The sequence below is a fragment of the Glycine max genome, chromosome 9, assembly GCF_000004515.6.
Source record: "Glycine max cultivar Williams 82 chromosome 9, Glycine_max_v4.0, whole genome shotgun sequence".
In the NCBI taxonomy this organism is placed as follows: Eukaryota; Viridiplantae; Streptophyta; class Magnoliopsida; order Fabales; family Fabaceae; genus Glycine; species Glycine max.
The window spans coordinates 6,433,818-6,457,332 of record NC_038245.2 but is presented as its reverse complement, the minus strand read 5'-3'; the positions used below and the strand labels follow the sequence as shown (position 1 = coordinate 6,457,332).

General features: G+C 34.5%; 2 protein-coding genes across 2 annotated transcripts; one reads left to right on the top strand and one right to left on the bottom strand.

Moving 5' to 3' along the window:
* Nucleotides 1–422: 422 nt before the first annotated feature.
* Nucleotides 423–11,225, top strand: LOC100802177 (serine/threonine-protein kinase tricornered). The gene is made up of 13 exons (XM_006586960.4): nt 423–910; nt 2,066–2,240; nt 4,111–4,194; nt 4,326–4,567; nt 4,652–4,895; nt 5,367–5,446; nt 6,751–6,835; nt 7,219–7,350; nt 7,454–7,567; nt 9,144–9,191; nt 9,658–9,748; nt 10,707–10,763; nt 10,840–11,225. Exons 1-13 carry the CDS (start codon nt 600–602, stop codon nt 10,866–10,868), a joined length of 1,692 nt encoding a protein of 563 aa, XP_006587023.1. The 5' UTR covers nt 423–599; the 3' UTR covers nt 10,869–11,225.
* A 1,332-nt stretch (nt 11,226–12,557) lies between these two features.
* Nucleotides 12,558–23,289, bottom strand: LOC100790686 (lycopene epsilon cyclase, chloroplastic). The gene is made up of 11 exons (XM_003533727.5): nt 22,763–23,289; nt 21,352–21,517; nt 19,126–19,261; nt 18,888–18,998; nt 18,708–18,810; nt 17,933–18,076; nt 15,733–15,840; nt 15,361–15,457; nt 15,153–15,281; nt 14,769–14,901; nt 12,558–12,867 (listed from the first exon to the last, which is right to left on the bottom strand). Exons 1-11 carry the CDS (start codon nt 23,066–23,068, stop codon nt 12,702–12,704), a joined length of 1,599 nt encoding a protein of 532 aa, XP_003533775.1. The 5' UTR covers nt 23,069–23,289; the 3' UTR covers nt 12,558–12,701.
* Between the last annotated feature and the right edge of the window lie 226 nt (nt 23,290–23,515).

Here is a 23,515-nt window from a genome sequence, read left to right as displayed (position 1 = left end):
CATATATATTACTTATATCTCTTGTTATTAAATCTATTTTATGTTTTTTCTTTATTTATATATGTAGGAATCAAAGATTTTTAGTAAAAATAAATTTTTATTAAATTTTATTTATGTTTCGAACAATAATTAAAGCACATTTTTTTCTTGTGAATCGTAAAAATAAGAAAAAAGCAATATACTAGTACTGTAGTAAGGGTTTATAAAATTCAACACCCTATTCAAGTAACTGATCCCATGCATTGGTAACCTACCCCATGTTACATTAAATTCCGTTTAATATGTGTACCCAAAAAAAATTCCGTTTGATATCAACTGCGAGATATTTCCGGAAAAAATAAAACAAAGCATCAACATCAAAAGGAATAAATAAATAAAAATAAAAACGATAGAAAAATACGGTACGGAATTTCCCACAGTTGTAGCACCTGAGAAAGAGAATCCAACGTTGTAGACCTCGGATTCATCGACATCACGGTCTGTTCCAAACTAAGCCACCCAAAAAAACATAGTCCCAATTAAAACTCGACACTTGTCTGACACACAACACACAACACACAACACACAGAGACAGGCACACATAGCCCTCCCTCCCTTTCATGCGTGTGTGTGTTTTTTTTGGAGCCTCTCTCAATTTGTGTTCACAATTCACAAACCAGAAAGAAAAGAGAGAGAAAAGAAAAGAAAAGAAAAAAAAAGGGGTTAGAAGGGGAATGGAGAATCAAAAGGCGGGGGAATCGGTGCATGTGAGGGAGGAGGAGGATGACGTGGCGGTGGAGGAAGAGGAGGAACAACAAGGAGATGTTGATGTTGGTTCCAGCATGACCTTGGAGAGGGTCGCTGCAGCTAAGAAATTCATTGAGAATCATTACAGGTCTCAGAGGAAGCACATCCAAGAACGCAAGGAGAGGTAGTAATAAACAAAACACCATGCTCTTCTATTTTTCTTCTGCTTCTTCTTCTTCTTCTTCTTATTTGCCAAACAAGCCTTCTTATATTATCATTGTTATTTTGTTTTTTATGCTAAGATCGTTTCTATTTCATTGCATGTTGTGGGGGGCTTCTTGGTTCTTTCTATTTTTGCCCTTGCTTTATGCTGGAAATGTTCTGATGGAATTTTTCTTCTTCTTCTTCTTCTTCTTTTTCCTTTTTGCACCCTTCTTTGATTTTTTTTTTTTGTGTTGATCATGCGTATCTTTTAAAAGAGAAGAGACAATCTTGTTTGAATCAGATAATAGTATACAGCTATGGGCTGTCAGGTAGTACCGCAAAGGGCGACAAAGTTTTATTGTCATATTTATTGATTTATTAATGTAAATTTTTTAATACCAGCATGCCAATGTGTATGTGTTTGTGGAAGCTGTGGCTGTTTGTTAAATCGTTACATCTTTAGGTTGTGATCCCCGCACGCTTAATATTGTTGATTAATTGTAATTGTGAAATGGTTTTGTTGATAAATTTGGCATACAAGGAATCTTGCAGCTCATTATTATATGAATGAGCTGGAGGAGAATGCAGCTTTTCTGGGATTTTTTTTTTTTTGAAAGAAAAAGTAATTTGTCTTTCTGAGCACTTTAGCATGGATTATCATGAGCATTTATGCGTCCTCTCTTCCCATGCTCTGTGTCGCCACGAAATGTTCATTTATATATTGAAAGGGCATTTATAAAATTTGATTTTCAGTGTATAATGTCCTCATAAGTCATAATTTCTGTACATAACTAGTGTGGCCCATGCCATGTGCTTAATTGTGTATTTTGTGGCCCTCTGGCAGAGTCTTATTTTCGACAGACACGTGTACTTGCACTCACTTAAACACACAAGACTTGCGATTTTTTCTCAATTCATTGACAGACACTCTAGTACATGCATATGCACACACAAACATGATTTTAGTTATTGCAGTGTACTTTTATATGAAGCTTTATTTTTCATTCAAGTATTTCTTTTTTCTAAAGTAGTCATACATTCAATGAAGGGGCTTACATTTATTTAGTCATCTTGTTTTGCCTTTTATTTGTTTAAGTACCCTGTTAAGATACTGGCATGATTTTATTATTTGCAGGCGGTTAATGCTAGAGAAGAAGTTAGCATCTTCTCAAGTACCAGAAGATGAACAGATCAATCTATTGAAGGATTTAGAGCTCAAGGAAACCGAGTATATGCGGTTAAAAAGACATAAAATATGTGTTGATGATTTTGACCTTCTAACCATTATTGGCAGGGGAGCCTTTGGGGAGGTAGAAATATATACAATCATATTAATAGTAGGGCCTTATTTTTTTGTTGACGTTTAAACATGGTATTTGACGTAACTTGGTTATAATCTGGATAATGGATAATACCCAATTAAACGTTTCTGAATCGTAATAAAATAAAATGCTTACCATATTGTTCTCCTTGTTGAAAGAGCTAACCCTTTTTATGTGTTTCCTTTGTTTATTTCTGAGCAATCAATATTCTTAGGAATAAAAAATTTCTCATATGGTGTTTGATTATGGGGGACGGGCTGCATAGCAAAAGCATCCGTGTGGGCCATTGTACATGCATTTCGTATATAGCAATGTATCAAATTACACTTCAGTTTGTACCTTGTTTAGGTTCCATTTTTTTCTACATTCTCAGAGAATAGAAAGTCATGATCTTGCAATGATGTTTCCCTCCTCATGCAATTTTGTTTTTGTTTTTTATCTTTCTTATCCTCTCAACAAAAAAGAAATCACTTAGTTTGGAAAACCTGAAAGGCATAAAATAGATAATTAATACACGGTGTTGAAGGTGTATCGGTTACAATAGCGATGGCAAGGATGTTCTCTAATGTTGATGCAAAATCAGGGTGTTTCTCGTTGTTAGTGGATGTTTTTTTTATCGGCTTATGTTAATTGTTAATTGCTAGTTTTTTGTTAGCGGGCGGAATCGAACCCTGCAACCTTTCCCTCCCTCCCTTCTCCTTTTACCACCCAACCAACCTTATACTCCATTGTTAACATATGTGGATGCACTCAGAAAGTCATTTATGGTAAAATGTTCCAAGAAACAAGTGTCTTGACTTGAGGACTAAATGAAGATGAGCTGCATCAAGCAGTAGCTATCATCATCATTGCCATAGAAACCCTAATGTGTGTGAAGGAGTCTGAAATTACACTATCCTCTAATACCCTATTTTATATTACTAAGTAGTATGGTAATACAAGGTAAAGCACAAAAGTACATTAATTAATACATGCAGAAAAGGAAAAAAGAAAACAAGAAGAATATATGTCTACAATAGTAAGAACACTGAAACTGATAGGAAATTGAGTATTATGGGGTGCCTAAGTTTCGCATCAAGTAGTATGGGATGTTTGATGGAGTTCTTAAGTGGCTTGGTTCTCCCCCTTTACAGCTAGCTTTTAAGGAAGGGTTCCCCAAGTGCTTGGGTGCTTATCAATTGGTTTTAGAGTTGGTTGCCAATGTCTTAGAAAGAGCTACTTTTGAAAAGTTGCCTTAATTAAGGCCCCCCCCAAGCCCGCCTTAGTTGGGGCCTCATCGGGAGTTGCCTTAATTGCAATTTTCAATCTTGAGGGTGGTGATTTAGTCCCACATCAGATTATGATATGACCAAATTAAAGTATATAAGTAGGGACAACCCTCATCTTCTGAGTCACTTTTGTAGGGTTGAGTTCGGTACAAACCCAAATTCTAAGAGCTACCTATGAAGGGACTGACCACATCGAGTGGTATGAGATGCTTAGTGGAGTGTACTTAAGAGGCTTGATTCTCCATTGACAGCTAGCTTTTAAGGGAGAGTTCCCCAAGTGCTTATCAGAAACATTCAATTATCCATTAGTAACAAATATTTATCTAACAGAAATTATGAGACTGAGGATTGTATAAACTTCAATTTTCATTGGAATTGGAGAGTCAATTATTCTTATTAGTTCAGAAATCTTTCTTTTGGAAATAATATCACGGTATTATAAAAAGAATGAACAAATAAAAGCTATGCATTCCAGCAATAACTTAGGATTTCTTTATGCTTTTCTCCTACCCCAATACATTTAGGATTCTCTAAATGACAGCTAATCATGGACGCTAGAAATAAAACATAGATTCCTTATGGTTTCACAGGTAAGGCTTTGCCGTGAAAAGAAATCAGGTAATATATATGCCATGAAAAAGTTGAAAAAGTCTGAAATGCTCAGCAGGGGACAGGTGAGTTTTCATATTTTCATTAATTGAATGAAATTTTTTTCTTTTCATTCAAGTTATTATTAGAATAATTTTTTAAGTTTCATCATCTGATTTGAACATTTTCTAATTCATCGGGTTCATTTCCATCACAGGTTGAGCATGTTAGAGCTGAAAGGAATGTACTTGCAGAAGTTGCGTGTGACTTCATTGTGAAACTCTATTACTCTTTTCAAGATGCTGAACACTTATATCTCATAATGGAATATTTGCCTGGTGGTGATATAATGACTTTGTTGATGAGGGAAGAAACTTTGACTGAAACTGTGGCTAGATTTTACATTGCTGAAAGCGTTATTGCCATAGAGTCTATTCATAAACATAACTACATTCATCGGTTGGTATTGTTACATCTTAAAATTAAAGTCTTGTTCTTAAAATCATAATTTTCCATCACAAGTTTCTTTGATTTTACCCCCAGAGATATAAAACCTGACAACCTTCTATTGGACCAATATGGTCACATGAAGCTGTCTGATTTTGGTCTTTGCAAGCCACTTGACTGCTCAAGTCTATCATCTATTAGTGAAAATGAAATCCTGGATGATGAGAACTTGAACGATACCATGGATGTTGATGGAGCCTTGCCAAATGGCAGAAATGGTAGGCGCTGGAAAAGTCCCCTTGAACAACTTCAACATTGGCAAATTAACAGGAGGAAGTTGGTAATTTCCGTCTGCCCATGCTCAGAAGTTGTATTTGATGATTTCCTGGTTCTTGTTTCTGATTTCTTACAAATTCGTAATAGCAATATGCCAATATCTAATTGATCTATAATACAAAATGATAGTATATTTAACTAATAGCTACTTGAACATGTGCCATCTATTGCATGAGCATTCTAACCCCATGGCAGCACCATTCTTGGACAATTTAGTCAATATGTAGACTTTTGGATCAAAGTAAAGAATGAAAGATTTGTAATTGTTTATTTGGCACTCAGATGTCGTGCATAATGGTAAAATTCTTAGCTCTTTAACTACATAGAAGTCTCATGTTTCTTATTCATGGTCAGCGAATTTGTGCAGTAATCGTGCATGAAATGCTAATTTTGATTGCATTTTTACCACCTTGATCATGTTTTTATCTGTTTGCATGCATATCCTTCTCCAGCTTATTTATTTGTTTCATGGCAGGCATTTTCCACTGTTGGAACTCCAGACTATATTGCTCCTGAAGTACTACTGAAAAAGGGTTATGGTGTGGAGTGCGACTGGTATGTTTATATATATATATATATATATATATATATTTCATTTGGGTTACATCTATCCATTTTTTGTGTTAATAGTTTTGTCATTTTGAAGTGAATGCAGATATCACTTTGCATTACCTTTTTATTTTTATGTGATTAAGAGAAGTAGAAAAGCTCAAGGTTCTAAGTTTCTTTCCAAACATTAAAGACCCTAGAATGGCTTGTTCCGGAATAAGTTAATGTGTCAAGCACTATGTTTTTGCTTATTAGCATATGTAAACGGGACGAAAGTTAAACCAGAGTGCAATCAGCGAAGCTCCTTATGATCTATGAATGGCAAAAATTTGAGAGCATAATTTTTTATGTAGCCTTTTTTTTCTATTCTTATTTAAATTCCAAATAGTTCAGAAAAGGAACTTTCCTGTCCAGTTTTAAGAATTTGTCATGACATTTGGGATTTTATGTGCATATTCCAAATAGTAGGCTTGGGGAATCATATTCTCTTGAATTTTCTTTTGAGGTTGAATAAGGCCTTGTCCATGTCTAATAGATCCAATGAACTATTCATATTTATTCAAAGGAAACTTGATATTGGCATATAAATCCACTAACGATACCACTTCTGCAGTTGATTGTACAAATCTTATATAAAAGGCATGATGCTTTCAGATCCTCCTAGTTTTGTAATATTCACTATCAAGTTCTGAAATTGAATCTTCCTGCTGATATAAAAAGGATAATCATTTGCATGTGGACTTGGCTGGCTTGTTATCTAACAATATGAATGTTTTGCCAGTTTATGTGATTCCCAGTAGGAATTAAACTCGGTTTAATGGAAAGAAGGAAGTAAATTTTGGATAATTAGAAAGATGACAGTTAATAGAGGATAAAGATTTTCTACCACATAAATTGGATGTAAAAAGAATAAAAAAAAAGGATTTTGATTGCTTAGTTGTTCTTACGTGCTTGGTGATTAGTAAGAAAAATTTGTTCAAGACCGGGTTCACTTGCTTTGAATAAACATTAAATAGCCTGAGCGCCAAATTTATTGATCAATATTGCCTTCTTTTCATTTCCATAGTTATTATGGGCCAAGAACTATAACGATTTGGTCTATATGTTCTGCTGTTCTTCGAGATTTAATCTATTTTATTATTCATAAGAATGTTTTACTGGTTTTAATCTTAGATTATTATATTCTTTATAGTTCTTTTTACCTGAAAAAAAATTGTGCCCCGTGTAAAAATATATTTTGCTTAAAGAGAATAATGTCCTTTTGAATGAAATGTTGTCCTTGCTGTTGACAGAGTTCTAACTTGCTGCAGGTGGTCTCTTGGTGCTATAATGTATGAAATGCTAGTTGGATATCCTCCGTTTTACTCTGATGATCCTGTATCAACATGCAGAAAGGTGAGAAAACTGCACACATATAAAGAGCATGATTCTGCTTTATAGTTCTTATTTCCCTAGTCTTGTATGATTTAGTTATTTGACATTTCAATGGACTTTTATAATTTAAACCATAAACTCTACTAATGGGTATTTTTTTCTTTATTATGCTTTAAAATTTTGGGCGTAGATTCTCAAGTCTTACTCTATGTTGTTGACTTAGAATATTGTTGCTTAAATTTTGTCTTGGGATTTTCTTATAATTATTTTGCCGGTCTCCTTGTTTTCACTATATTTGACATGGTACTCATTAGCATTTAAGTGCCTTATTTTCTTTAGAAGCATTAACAGTAACAGTTGAAATTATGTTCTACTTCATTTGCCTTGGTGATGAGTATCTTCAGATTGTGCATTGGAAAAATCACTTGAAATTTCCAGAGGAGGTCAGATTGACACCCGAAGCCAAGGATCTAATATGCAGGTTGCTTTCCGGTGTGCCACATAGGCTTGGTACTAGAGGAGCAGAAGAAATTAAAGTGTGTAAAATGTGTCTCTTTCTCTTTCTTTTTTTTCTCCTGCAATACTTCACTGTTAAGTCATAGTATTCCTTGATAATACTACCGGTTCTTAATTGACCAGGCTCATCCTTGGTTCAAAGATGTCATGTGGGACAGGCTCTATGAAATGGAGGCAGCATTTAAACCACAAGTCAATGGAGAGCTTGACACTCAGAATTTTATGAAATTTGATGAGGTAAGATATTATGATTTTTGAATTCCTTTTTTGATCAGTGTGCCATGTCTATACCAGTGGTATGTTTTGTATCCATGACTTCTATGAATTTGCTTCATCCTTTCAGCTTGTTCCTAACCAGAGAAGTAGGTGCCATTGAAGTGGTGGTGGGCTTATAATGATTTATGCATTATTTATTCTACAGTTGTGCCTATCTATTCCCTTGATTATCAATGAACCTTGAGCTATGTTTCTACTTTATTCAGACAACAGCAAATTAATCTCAGTTTGTCTGTTAAAATATAACATTTTTTTGTTGAAAATAAAATATGCATTGGTCACATTTTGTTGTCTACCTAGTACCTACAGTGCTTCATGATGCATTCAGCCTGTACTATCTTGTCAATTAGCTTATTGTGGGATGGGTGATAAAGGAATTTGGTGGGAAAGAGAAAGAAAATGGGGAAGAGGGAATAAGAGAACACAAAGGATAGAGAGAGAGACACGAGAGAAAAAGAGATTATAGAACTGAGCGGATTTTATGCACTACTCAGTTCTTTAATCTTTCTGTTTAAAATACAGCAACATGCTTTATTTATAGGCAGCTATCCAACAGCATAAAATCCTCACTAACAGTATCTGACTAACTTTCCTTTTCTATTCATATTCACATAACAATGAGTTTAACAACCTTTTTCATAAATAAGCAGGTAGACATTCCTAATTTAGCAGCTTTGTTTTTTTGCACCTAGGCTATCTTCATCTCTGATCTTCCCTGAATTAGAGATGTCACAATAAGGTCTAATGTTTTTCCCTCTAAGGGTTATATGGTGTTTCTTTCCCTTTCTTCTTGTCTCTGTAAACAAGTAATGAAAGATAAGCATTTCCCCACTCTGATATATTACTCAAATTCCATTAGATCTTTCAACATGTGCTCATTACCCCCCCGTCAGGCTGAGCCCCTTGCATGCAAACATATCGTATACAAATATCAAATATCATACAAGCATGTCATTCTGAAGACCTGGGACATGGCTATATCTTCAATTTCGTTAACTGCAATTGCCCTAGTCTTTAGTCCAGTTGCGTTTTCGCTGTTGATATTTTTTATTTCAGCATATTAACCCCTAACCATTTCTTTTGTTTGCAATGTCTCCATTTTTGATAAAATCACAAAGGGCTAGGAATTAATATGCTTAAATCAAAATACCAATAGCGAAAATGCAATTGGACTAATAGTTTAATTGCAGTTCCAGTTAACAAAATTGAAGTTATAACCATGCCCCTACTTTTTAGAATGACATGCTTGTATGATATATGATAATATGCTTGCATGCTTGATATTTGTAGAAGAGGTTTTGTCTGTGTATTTTGGTATGTAAGTTTTAATCATTTAAATTCAGTTGTTTAATGTATAAGCCTTTATAGAATGAGCTTTTTCAGAAACAGTATGGATGAAATAATTGTTAGTTAATTTACCTTCTCGCTTATACTTTCATATTTATGTGTGCATGGATTGTCATATCTTTTGCTTTTACCTGAGATGATTACCATTTTTTAAAATGGAATTCTGACATGATTGTAATTGTGTTAACAGGTTGAACAACCAAAATCAACTAGATCTGGATCTGGACCCTTCAGAAAGGTAGACACTTTATTTACTTGAAAGAATAGTAAGACTTGTTAGTCAATAGTCAATTAACTTGCCTCTGATGTATGCTTTTAAGTTTTAAGTATGATTCAATTTGAAGTGGAAAATTCCATCTCCTTTAGAATATTTATACCATCGTAATAATCATTGGTCCTCCATGGAACTTACACATAACATTTAGTTCCAATTCAGTCATTGGGATGTTTGTTTTGGTTCTCAAGGAACAATACATCTCAATATTTTTCTATTTCTAAATATGTGGCATATTTTTCAAGGTTGATGATTCTTCAAAAAAAATGCTAATAAATTAATGATCCATTTGCTTCATGTGGCTTTCCATTAATTCATTAGCTCCTACGCTTTTCCCTGGTCGACAACATTAGTTATAGTTGTTCCAAGCTATATGTACATCGATCTATGTTCTCTCCTTTACAGTTTATTGTATCATCTTTGTTCGCAGAAGCTCTTAACTTCTCAAGATCTCAGTTTTGTTGGTTATACATATAAGAATTTTGCTGCTGTCAAGGGGATGATGCACCAATCTATTAATGGTAGGTATTTTTTTCTCCGGAAGTATAATTATTACAATTCCATTTCCCTTGTCATGTCCTAATCTTTGATACCACTTGCTATCAATTTATAGTGCTGCATTATCTTCTGTTTCTATCAATTGTAACATTTCCTATTCGTGCATGAGATCAGTTGATGAATCTTATCTGCCAAAAATGACTCTTAGATTTACAAGTATAGCAATATGCTTCAGAGACCTCAGACCTACATAATAAACTAGTGTATGAATATGTAACCCAGTTAACCTTTAGTTGTTCTGGAATTCAGATACACGGCATCTTATGGTGATGGGTGGCATTCAGCTTAATAAATATAGGACTTGTGAAGTTGAGATTTGTTACGGCTCAAGCTCAGTCCAGTAACATTTGTGCCCTACTAGTTTATACTCGTAGGAATAAGAGAGAATTAGTAAGGCAGTGAGGTAGTATTTTTGATAGATGAGTTTTTTAGTGAAGGGAGGGGAGGGTAAAATTCCATTTCTAATAAATATTCTTTTAATTTACGAATAAAAAATTGCCTTCCCCTTCTGTTCCTCCAAAATCCCACTTCCAAACACTCCCTAAAGAATACTCATATCACATTGATCCCCTGTCTATTGCAACATCAAGGTTGTACGTCAATATCATCAAAGTGGTTATGTAATATCAAATTGGTCCATAAGTGAATGAAATTTGACAACTACATGCGAACTTGTGTTAATGTGATATAGTCATATATAGCCATATAGGAATTACTTCTTGCTACATTGAGCTTTTTTATTTATTTCAAGTAGCTGAATTGACTTTTCTTTTCCAAATTCCAAGTTTTCCTATTAATGACAATGGCATGTTCAACATGCATTGTATGCATAGCAAGTAAGCATAAACGTTGGATGAGATATTTCATTTCATTTTACACAAATTTTATAGCTAAAAAAGATTATACGACTTTTTGTTGAAGGCGATACAGATCCAGGGAGCTTGTCACCAAAACGGACATCTGTGGATTCCACGCAGAGTAAGGGGACCTAACTTTGATTACTCCTCCTCAATGGATGATAATTAAACTGTTCTACCTGAACCATTTGTTCTAGGTGATTCTGGAGTAAGCTATTCCGCCTGATACTCAATGGACATCACAAAATCATAGATGGTTGCACCCTCTTGGAACACCTTTTCGCTTGTGAACAGTGACCCTAGTAGCTATTTTTATTTTTTTTCCATTTTCATGTATAGTACCTTCTTGTGCAGCAAATAGATGGACATGATGGTGGGCAAGCCTGCTTATTTTTCAATCAGGTTTGCCTTACTTTCAGTGCCAACAACCACCTTAGTGTACAGGGATATATGCATCACTGGTAGCTCTAGTATATGTGAAAGTTTTTAAGTTAAAGTACATGTAATTGTAAACTTGTCACTAGGTTGTGACCACTTGTGCTAAGGTTAGCAAAGAAACATCTGCAATCCCTTGTGGCACGCATATTCTGACCATTTTTTCCCTCAATCCTCCTTTTTCAGTAGTTCAGCAAGCTATTTACTCCCCCAAAGGTATCTTGACTCAAACTACATTTGGCTTCCATCAAATTAGATGCAGGTCAAGTTGTTATGAGAATGTAATATGCTGACATAATAACCAAATCAAGTTATATCAAGTTTGTTCTTGTTCTGATTTATGATTTTGATTAAATGGATGTTACATGAAATTATTATATTCACGTTTGGCTTTGTTTGGATAGACTTCTTCCTAAACACTAGTAAGAGAAGAAAATAAAAAGAAATGAAATAAATTTTCTCCCTAAGTTAAAATTAACTTATACATAAATTTTAGCTTATAGAAATATTAATTTTATTTTTTTATTTTCTTCTCATAAAAATATAAAAATTTATCCAAACAAATCCTAATTTGGCGGCAATGTACAACTTCAGATTTCGTTGCTTGTGTCACGTCAACGTAAATGATGGTGTGCAAAATTTTCTTTATCTAAACTTCTAAAGGCTCGATTGCTTTCCTTACCATTTATTTTACAGCACTTCACTGTTTAATGTACTTGGAAAAGACGTCTCCCAAAATGAACATAATATATTTTGCAACATAAATATGTTGCAATTTTTTAAATATCCATTAACAATTTCATTTTCATTTTTTACGAGTGCTTTACATTTTTTTTAGTAAATTAATAAATATTATGAAACTACTTTTACCAATAAGAGAAGTCACATAGGACCAAAATCCTTTATATGGACGCGATTAGAGTAATAATATGTAGAAATACTTGCATACCTGAGGGAGGAAGATGATCCCCCTCATATAGTGTGTGCTATGGGTGACTCATCTTGAACAGGTGAGCTAAAGCCTCAGACACGCATTGCTTTCTTCGTAACGACTTCATGATCACGAAGTCTGTTCATAGACATTTTGCAACTCCTAAAGCTATTAGAAGTAGATTATTATTATTTTAGGTATAAAGCTAAGTTCTGGTCGGGGATGTGGAGTTAGCACTTAGCAAGGATTCATGAATTGACCGATTTGCTTATCGTAAGTTTAGTTTTAGATTTGAAGATATAATTTGTTTTGCACATTAGTTCATGCTCGTCATAACAATAAATACTGGGATGTGTATATAGCGAAGTAAAGGCACCCCTGTGAAAGTTAATTGTCAAATTATCTATTCATAAACCAGAAATGATTGTTCTTCTTCAGAGGGGAAAAAAAAAGACAGATGAGAACGTAATCTATCACCGAAAGAGCTAAAAGAAGCGTATAAAATATAAATAAACGTAGTGCACTTTAATATCAGATGGGATATAAAAATCATAAGAACATATCTCTGGTTTTAATAAAATATGTATGTCTATACAAGAATCTACGAACTACTATTGAGGCTCCTATAGTAATCTAACCCGTGTCCCAATACAGGGTACCTAGGGTGGGGAATAAATAAGTTATAGAAACGTACTATATCGTTAAGTAAGTCTTTATCATAGTTGCACCAGTAGGATCCGAAAGTAGATGTCTGACTAGACCCATTCTTAAGTTATTTGGTGCTATTATGAACATGTAGAATGCAAATAATACAAGATCTGTAGATGAGAGGGAGGAGCCAAGAAATCCCTGCCACATCCTGCGAGGGAAAAAAAACATTTAACCATAATTCTATAGTAGATATAGAAAGCAATTTCTATCCCAAAAGTTTAGGGAGGGCGTTGGGGGATTAAGCAATAAGCAATGAAATCAGGTTTTCAAGTTGTAATACGAGAAAGCAAAATCTAATCTCAAGTAGATTAATACAAGTTTTGCTAGAAACTGAGATGGGATAACCATAATCCATCTTACAAGATGTTTCCCAGTTAATCCCATTAGAGTTATCTAAATGAGTTAAACATGTGGCTTTCATTCTAGTATCATCTATAATGATCACCAATGAAGTAGCAAAACTGATGTTTTAACTTTGTAGCCTCTATTTCAAATGAAGTTTAATCCTTGCGACAAATTCTGGTCACTGAAACAAAACGTCAACTCCGGCAAGGGTGACTTGTGGTAAGGCATAGTCTTCAATTTTCACTTCTAAACTTATATTACACTCTCCTTACCTCTTATTAATTGAAACTCATGTGCTTCCAAAACTTGTCTGCACATCTCTAACTTCTCGCTAATTCTCTCTCAACTCTCCAACTAGGACTGTGTCTGTATCTGTATCATATCATCCACAAAAAGCATGCCTCGTGACACCATCTTTTAATATGCTTAGTAAGCACATCTAACACGAAGGTGAAAAAAACGGGCTCAAAACTGACTCTTGATCCAAATCTGTAGTTATTTTATATTTTATACTCTTAACCTTCTCATAGATATCCTTGATTGCTCAAATATAGGCAACATATATGATTCACTTCTCCAGAGCCTTCCACCATTGGCAGCCTGTTGTATATCTTTTCGAAATCAACCATACGTAAGTCTTTTTTATTTCTCAAATATCACCCCATCAATTATTGTAGCAAGTATATTGCTTCCATTGTCGACCTCCCAGATAATAAACAAAATTGATTTTCGGTAATATAAGTCTTGTTTTAATCTCTGCTCAATTACCCTCTCCCACATATCGTAGTATGATTCATGAGCTTAATCCATTATAATTTGCACAACTTTGTGTATCTCTTGTGTTCTTATAGATAGGGATTAAAGTTCTTCTTCTCCACCCATCGGACATTCTCTTAGACCTCATAATACCGTTAAACAGCTTTGTGAGCCAACTAATGCCTTTCTCTCGTAGGTCTTTCCATATGTCACTATGTATATTATCCCGTTTAACTGCTGTGTCATTATTTGTCCTCTTCACATGCTCCTGAAAATTCTACAATGAAATATATAACTTTGGTCCTATCTCTAGCGCTTAGCTTATTAGAGTGAAAATCAAATTCATGTCCTCAATTACATAGCACATGGAATTAACTCTTCCATTTTTCCTAATATCTTCTTCCGTAACCAAGAAGTTAACTTCTCCATTTTTTATGCATTTCACTTTATTCAAATCTCTTGTCCCTGTTTCCCTACATTTAGCAAGCCTATAAATATTTTTCTCCATCTTTGGTACCTAAAACCTGACAAAAGTTCTAGCTCTTGCTTAGCTCACTTCATTCTTGGTCTCTTTCTTAGATACCTTATATTTTCTCCAATTTTCAGCATTCTTACCTAAAGACCCCACTTCATAACATTTCCTTTTAACCTTAACTTTATCGCACACATTTGCGGTCAAAAACCAAGATTCTTTCCTCTTAGGCAAACAATCTCTTATTTCAGCATGAGTCTCTTTTGCTACCTTCCTTATATTTTTGGGCCATCTTGTCCACACGTAAGTTTAGATCCTTATGAAGATCCAAAGAGGTTATATAGGCCTTAGGGAATTTCGTTTATATAGATCTCCTTAAAAATTAAGCATGTGTTTTTAGTCATATTACACTTGGAAAACATTATAAAGCAAATTCCAAGAAATCAATAAAAAACATGAGAAAAAATAGACCATACCAATCAGGTAAGCAGAAGAAAGTACGAAAGAATGTTCGAATGCCCTCAATGTCCAGCTGCAGAATTAGGGCTAATCCAAAAAGAAAGAATGCTCTCTGCCGTTTCCGTTCTTGAGGCCAAAGTGTATTCCAAGCTGAAAGGAAAAGAAAATTCAAATGCATATACAAGTAAAAGGGCTTCACATTGTCATCAAGTCCGAGTGTCAGCTCTCAATTTTTTTGGTAATATACATACAATCTATATCATAAAAATAAAAATAATCTACAATTTTGTGCTAGACAGTAACTGATTGAGGAAAGAAAAAAATAAGCATAGTTTATGCAATTTCAGAGAAACTGAGTAACTTTTACATCTAAGGCTTTGATAATGACTATACTTGATTACCTTGCATAGATAGATTCTCCTTTCTTCTTTCTTGAGTAATGATGTCCTTGGCATGACCATCTTTCAAAATAGTAGCAATTACTGAAGCATATTTTGGAGCTTCTGACAAAGATCTCACAACGGAGTACCCTGTGGATAAAAACTGATATTGAATGGCAATAAATTAAATTAAGCATATCCATGAAATGAAAATGTGATAAAGTCATGCCTGTAGCTGGATGCACCATGCTGGCAGCTGCACCAAATGCAAGGTTCTTTTGTTCTGTGTTCGGTAGGGATCCACCAACTGGGATATAAGACCATTCCTACATAAAATTTATTGATGAAAGGAAATTTCTTTTGGGCACTCAAAATTCAGATTCAGGCACAAAAGATGCTTTAGATGCACTAGAAGATCTTGTACATATCATATTATTGTTTAAATATTATAATGTCAAGCTAAAAGGATAGCTGAAAACTGAGCCTAAGAGGATAACACAACTAAGAAGGGAAAGAACAGGATTTCAACTCCAAAAGTGTTCTCCTTTTATATATATCTGTAAAATCAACACAATCAAGCCTAGCATTTCCAATATCTTACCTCTTCATAAGTTTTCTTAATTCTGATCCCCATTGTATTTAATCTCGAAAAGAGCTTCTTCTTTAGTAAATCAAAAGGCATAGCATCTTTTGATGCTAAACAGGTTTCCTGCAATTGGCATTTTTACATAAAGTGTTAACAGAACTGTAACAAGAGATTATTAAAGTGGCTAAAGAGACGTTGGGTGAATCTAGAGGTTTTGGACCTAGGGGTAAAGAATCGTGGTGGTGGAATGAAAGTGTTCAGAGCAAAGTTAGAGTAAAAAATGAGTGTTTCAAGGAGTGGTCTAGGTGTAGAAATTCTGAAACTTGGGATAAGTATAAGATAGCTAGAAATGAAACCAAAAAGGCGGTGAGTGAGGCAAGAGCCCAAGCTTTTGACGGACTATACCAAGCTCTAGGAACCAGGGACGGAGAAAGATCTATATATAGGCTTGCTAAGGGTAGAGAGAGGAAGACTAGAGATTTGGATCAAGTAAAGTGTGTTAAGGATGAAGAAGGCAAAGTCTTAGTGCATGAAAAAGATATCAAGGAGAGGTGGAAGGCGTATTTCCACAACTTATTTAATGATGGATATGGATATGACTCTAGCAATCTAGGCACAAGAGAAGAGGACCGAAACTATAAGTACTATCGTCGGATTCAGAAACAGGAAGTAAAGGAAGCGTTGAAAAGAATGAGTAACGGTAAGGCGGTGGGGCCAGACAACATACCTATTGAAGTGTGGAAAACTCTTGGAGATAGAGGTCTTGAGTGGCTCACCAAACTCTTTAATGAAATTATGAGGTCAAAACGCATGCCGGAGGAATGGAGGAGAAGCACGTTAGTGCCAATCTATAAGAACAAGGGGGATATACAAAATTGTGCAAATTATAGGGGAATCAAGCTCATGAGTCATACCATGAAATTATGGGAAAGAGTGATCGAACGGAGATTAAGAAAGGAGACTCAAGTTACTGAGAATCAATTTGGTTTCATGCCGGGAAGGTCGACCATGGAAGCGATCTATTTATTACGGCAGGTGATGGAGCAATATCGCATGGACCAACAAGACTTGCACTTGATTTTTATTGACTTGGAGAAAACGTATGATAGAGTGCCTAGAGAGATTTTGTGGAAAGCTCTAGAGAAGAAAGGGGTTAGGGTTGCATATATTCGAGCTATCCAAGATATGTATGATAGGGTATCGACTAGTGTTAGGACACAGGGTGGAGAGTCAGACGATTTTCCCATCACAATTGGTTTGCATCAAGGGTTAACCCTTAGCCCCTACCTTTTTACCTTAATTCTGGATGTCCTCACGGAACAAATCCAAGAGATAGCGCCGAGATGCATGCTTTTTGCAGATGACATAGTCCTCCTTGGAGAGTTGAGGGAGGAGTTGAATGAGAGGTTGGAAACTTGGAGACGAGCTCTAGAAACACATGGTTTTCGCCTAAGCAGAAGCAAATCGGAGAATGCCGAATGTAAGTTCAACAAAAAGAAGGAGGGTTTCTAACTCAGAGGTGAAAATAGGAGACCCATATTATCCCTCAAGTCACACGGTTTTAAATATCTTGGGTCTGTAATACAGGATGATGGAGAAATTGAAGGGGATGTGAATCATCGCATTCAAGCAGGATGGATGAAATGGAGAAAAGCATCGGGGGTGTTATGTGATGCAAAGGTACCGATCAAGCTAAAGGGAAAGTTTTATCGGACTGCGGTAAGACCGGCGATTTTGTACGGAACAGAATGTTGGGCGGTCAAGAGCCAACATGAGAATAAAGTAGGTGTAGCGGAGATGAGGATGTTGCGGTGGATGTGTGGTAAGACTCGACAGGATAAAATTAGAAACGAAGCTATTAGAGAGAGGGTTGGAGTAGCACCTATTGTAGAGAAGATGGTGAAAAATAGACTTAGGTGGTTTGGGTATGTAGAGAGAAGACCGGTAGACTCTGTAGTGAGGAGAGTAGACCAGATGGAGAGAAGGCAAACAATTCGAGGCAGAGGAAGACCCAAAAAGACTATAAGAGAGGTTATCAAAAAGGATCTCAAACTTAATGATTTGGATAGAAGTATGGTACTTGATAGAACATTATGGCGGAAGTTGATCCATGTAGCCGACCCCACCTAGTGGGATAAGGCGTTGTTGTTGTTGTTGTTAACAAAACTGTAACACGTAATGTAAAAAACACTAAACTTAAGAACATGGAGCAAACCTCAAAGAACACTTTTGTATGGGACATGGGCATTGCATAAAGAAATGTTGGATAATTTGCTTCTGGACATTGAACATTTTGCTTCATGTAGTCTCTGTAATCCATGAAAACCATCAGATTTGGATCATAAGGATTGTTTTCCACCTGATATTGTAACAAAAAAAAATATCATTATTACAAACTATTACGTCATATGTATTTAGATTTTTTTTAATAAAAATATAAACACGATATATGGTTAGAGAGAGGGAAGAAGACAAACTAATATTTAAATACTACCTGACCTAGGAACAGTCCCTCTTGATTTGTTACCAAAAATGCTACTGTTATTTTTTATATTGCCCTTTTGCACTTTGCAAATAAGCTCCAATAATTGATTTGCTTAAACAGATCTATATTAATTAATTTAACGGCATTAAAAAGGTATCACAAAAAGAAGCACCAATTTTGGTCTGGTTTAAACATACTTATAAACTGTGTTATTAATGAAAATGTATAGACACCAAATAGTCAAAGAAATGAAAACAGTAGCTTGTTACCAAAAATGGAAATGAAAACAATTCACTAATATAAACTACACAAAACAAGCAATTTTCTTAGGTCACATATTAAAAAATAAAAAAAGATGCAGGAGAGGACAAATGTGGACCTTCATGATCACGAAATATGAGAAAGGATTCTCAACAATTAATGTTAATATGCAAGATATTTTTAACGATACTAGCATTAACCTATAAACTAAACTTAGAAACAGAACATAGAGCCAGCGTCCAACCTCAACTTCCACACCATAAGCTGTTTGGACAGAAACCTTTGGACCCCCGACCTCATATTGCAACAGTTTCCCTGAAGCAGCTCCTGATGCAACAGTAACAAGCCTATAATAACATGTCAGAAGTTTCCATATATAATAGATAAATGGATAAAACTTTTAGAAGCATGTGAGTTGTCATACCTGCTGGGCACTACAACGTCATATTCACAGACAACATGACTATGACCATTACTCGTCTCAATAACACTTTCTACTCTTGAGCTAAGATACGAGACACCTGACTCGACACACCTAGGGAAAATTAATATGAATCAAAAATCTACAAAAATAAATAAAATAATTGTTATTAGGAAATTAAATTACAAGTAGCAAGTTAACAGTGATAGTAAATATATCATCAACAGTTAGACGGTTGTACCTTCTTAACAACTCCTCATGAAGCAGATGCCGACTGACACGTCCATAGGAACGACCAATAAAAATGGGGTCCTTATTGTCGAGATAGACAATGGTATCCTTCCAAACATGCTCAATGCAACCTTCAAGTCCGAGATCTGAAATTATAATGAATTGTGTTCATCAATGCATTATATCAACTAAGCAAGTATGCATCTGTCAAAAAGACAAAAATCTTGCTTTTTATGGCAAAATGTCAAAACTTCAAATTGAAAACCTAAAAAAATCAGAGTTTTACAGCTCATCAGAATTTATAAGCATTTAGAAATTCCACTAAAATGAATTGAGCTTTTATAGCTTTATTCATTTAACTTCTCCACAAGTTAATACGGAGAAGTTGATTTTAGTTATGAATGTATTTTACTTTTTTTATTTTTTTGTTAAATTGTAATTTTAGTTCCTTTAAATCCATGATTTTGGTCATTTTAATTTTTAATTGTAACATTTGATCCTATAGTTTTATAAATTTATGATTTTAGTTCCTCTAATAGATTATTAACTAATAAATAATAATTATGATTATTAGAGATATTAAATTAATTATAAATTAAATAAAAATTATTAATCTTTTAGAAAATTTTAATAGAAGACTATTAACCCTAATGTGGTAATTGCATGTGACAATGAAGGTGGAAGAGATATTTGCGTTCAAGAAGAGGAGCACAGTGTAGTGGAGAATTAGGATTATTAATAATATTTTATTAATTTTTAAATAATTAATAATTTTAATTAATTTATAATTAACTCAACTAATCAAAATTATATGTTAATAATCTATCAGGAGGATCAAATTACCAATTTATCAAACTAAGGGATCAAAATGTTACAATTAAAATTCAGGAAAATCAAAGAATTTAAAATATTAGGAGGAACAAAATTCTAATTTACCCTATTCTCTTTTCATATAAGTGGATAGTGAAGTTTATCCACCTAAATGAAATTTGTTAGACATATATAACTTATAACTTAAGTTTACAAAATTACTATTAAAAAAGTTAGCTCAAAAGATTATCCCTAAATGTATGTCATTTGCAGATGATATAATTCTAATTGAAGGTTCAAGGGAAAATAAAAAGTTAGCTCTAAGCTTGAGCTCTTAGATAGATGTGATATCACAAATTTCTAAGTTTGAGTATATGCATTAAAGTTTTAGCAAGACACAAAAGAAAAATGCTTTGGAGGTAAAAATAGAAGATGTCATACCCACAAGTTTAAGTTTAAGTATATGGGATCAATAGTATAAAACAATAGGAAATTTAATAAAGATGTCACGTACAAGATACAAATTGGATTTTTTTTTATATAACAAATTGGATTGTTAAAAGGAAGAAATACATAAAGGAATATTAGCAACCACAAAGTACTAATTAAGCTCAAAGGGAAACTTTATCATAATACTACACACCGGGTTATATTTTATAGTAATGAATGTTGAATTTTAAGATGGAATTTAAGATGAAAATGTTAAGAAGGTGGTGAAGAACCAAATGATTGGACACAAGTGGTTAATGTGTTGAAGTTAAGATTAGATCGTTCGGGTACTATCCGAGTTCGATCTTTAGCAGAAACAATGTACCAGAGGATTAAAAAAACAAATATGGTTGTGAGGCAGCATAAGAACAAGAAAGGATGAGAAAATATGGTTGTGAGGCAGCATAAGAAAGGATGGGATACAGAATAATTTCAACAGGGATATTGTTACAACACTTTTTGTGTAAAAATGACAAAAATTATTAGAGCAGTTTGAACATGCACAAAAAAATAGCCACACGAAGAGAATAAAATTGTATGGTTTTTAGTCATGTGAAGCCAATAAAACAACAACCAGTATGTTATAGGAAATCTTATTTGTAAATAATATTTATATTTATGAGAATTTGGTTTTGATCGGATCTATTGATTTTTTTTTTTTTTTTGAGTCAAAGAATACGGTGTTTACTAACCAGCTGGATCAGGAGACTAATCCATTGATGTTAAGTGATACAAGTAACCGACCTCCCTTGTTAAAGACAAGTCTGTTGTTAATTTTTTATTGTTCTTAATATCGCTAACCCACATGACCACGAGGCATTTTGGCCCTATTCCATATGGGTTAGGGCTGATTCGGGTTGGCCGAGACAATATTTTAAATAAATAGCATATCGGATACAAAGATGATATCAGTAGAATGATGCAGCAAGAACGATACCTTTAAATTCGTCCTCCCACACACCATAATTGTTTGTAAAAGGGAGATCCGGACCAATAAGCCCAACTTTCAGTCCTAACTTGGCTGATTCAGCAGCAAGAGCAAGACCAGCCGGACCACAACCAATCACAACTAGATCCAGTATATCATCTCCTATAGGTGGCAACTGCAAGAGTGGTTATCAACAGGTTCTCGGTAAGAAAACATAAATCCAAAAACACAATTTAGTTTAAGCATCTTCATAACCATCAAAACCGGTGCATGTGTATAACACTAAAAGGAGGGCTAGGAACCGAGTCTTTAGCACACTCTTTTCAAACACATTCTTTTTTAATTGGTTAAAATTCACTGAAAACTATAAAATCAGAAGATAGAGCTATTAAATATGACATGAGACCTACCAAATTTTATCATTTTCAATAAATTTCAGCCAATGAAACAGTGTGTGTTACTAGCATTTCTTATAAGACTTAACAATGGCTTCACTATCACCAAACACGAAGATCATCACAGCCAAATTCACCACACCTCAACTTCATCCACACGACTAAACAATGGCATCACTCTCACCAAACAAAAAGATCATCACAGCCAAACCCATCACACCTCAATTTCATCCACACAACTCAAATATCAGTATGTACTAAAGAAATCTAACGCAATTCCTTATATTAAAAAAAAAACTCAATCACTTTTTTATTATTAGCTTCTCAAGATGACCTACTTAATTTGCTTCATGTATTTCTATCCCATACCAATACTCTCGGATACTTCGATACATATAGGTGAAGTATTCAAGTTTTTTTTTAAAAAAAAAATACTACAATACAAGTATAATATAAAAGCATAAAAACATTGTTCCTTGATGAACTAAAAATGGAAATTGTCTTTTCCGTAGATGATTTTGAGAAAGAAATGAAATTGATAGTAATATTTCAATCTGTATAATTAATAGGAAGTAATTTATCATTACAATGATTTATATTTTATTTTTAATTTTAGTAATATTCAAAAAGTATGTTATTAATTCGGATTATTATAATTATATACTTACTATTTATGTTTTATGAAATTTTATTCATATCAAGACGATCTTGCATCGCCTTAAAAAAGAAAGAATCTTACTTCTTACAGGTCATTGTAACCTACATATATTTAAAATAATTGTAAAATTTATATTGCCGTTTGGATAGTATATATTGATATCTGATAATGTAGTCCACAGTAACCTAACAGCGAAAAAAAAAAGCCTAAAACAATATCCACTAAATTTTCAACCAAAAAAAATTTAAAAGCATTTCACGAAAATTCATCCAACCCTCATAAAACCGATCATAACGAAGCTCCACATTCAACACACAGTAACAAGAATCAAAATCCAAGAAACAGAAGCGAGAGAACCGAAAAAAACCTTATCCGCGAGCTTGGATTGCATTTCCATGGCTTTGTTCTGTTGCATTTGGACGAAAACGAGTTCGGAGCCACCGGCCTTCACGTAATCCTCCTCGTCGGCGAAGTCCTCTTTCGTCGCCACGCAGCTCTCGCTCCCGGCCTTCGCCTCCACCTTCAGACACCGCACGCCGCGGCCGCCGCACGACGACGACGACGACGCGGTTCGTCTTCTCCACAGCTTCTTCCTCCGCAGCCTCAACCTCGACGACAAAGGACTCACGCAGAACGCCATTGCCGCCAAGTTCCTCGCCGCAACGCACTCCATTTCGTTGTCGTTTTTTCAGTATACGACACTGCTTTTTATAGTAATAATACTTTTTTTGTCACTCCTTTTTCCTCACCATGGCATTCATTCAAGTCGTTGCGTTCTGCAGTTACGTTACGGCAAGTCGAGGGTTAAAACGACGACGTCCTTGGTGTCACGCTAAGTGTGTGTGTGAACGGTTGAGTTTGAGTTTATGTTGCAGAGGGATATGGTATGCGATGCTTCGTTTTAATTTGCGTACATGTTTAACAGCCATCCGAAACTTCCACGTGGCGTTCTCTGATTGGGCGGGTTTTGAAGAATGCTAGCCTTATCGGAAACGATTCGTTGGAAGAGTGAAAAGTCTACGAGAAGAAAGAATAAAGGTTAAATTACTTTTTGGAAAATAATATATGGTATAAATAAAATAGATAGTTAAGAGTAAGCAAGCTAAAGAAAATATCAAAT

Excerpts from the sequence above, each read along its gene's own strand:
- LOC100802177 (XM_006586960.4), top strand. The coding sequence starts at position 600 with ATGCGTGTGTGTGTTTTTTTTGGAGCCTCTCTCAATTTGTGTTCACAA. Across the intron at positions 2,241-4,110 it reads GCAGGGGAGCCTTTGGGGAG|GTAAGGCTTTGCCGTGAAAA; the intron begins GTAGAAATATAT and ends ATGGTTTCACAG. Across the intron at positions 4,195-4,325 it reads AAATGCTCAGCAGGGGACAG|GTTGAGCATGTTAGAGCTGA; the intron begins GTGAGTTTTCAT and ends TTTCCATCACAG.
- LOC100790686 (XM_003533727.5), bottom strand. The coding sequence starts at position 23,068 with ATGGAGTGCGTTGCGGCGAGGAACTTGGCGGCAATGGCGTTCTGCGTG. Across the intron at positions 21,518-22,762 it reads AATCCAAGCTCGCGGATAAG|TTGCCACCTATAGGAGATGA; the intron begins GTTTTTTTCGGT and ends CCACTCTTGCAG. Across the intron at positions 15,841-17,932 it reads ATACAAAAGTGTTCTTTGAG|GAAACCTGTTTAGCATCAAA; the intron begins GTTTGCTCCATG and ends TGCCAATTGCAG.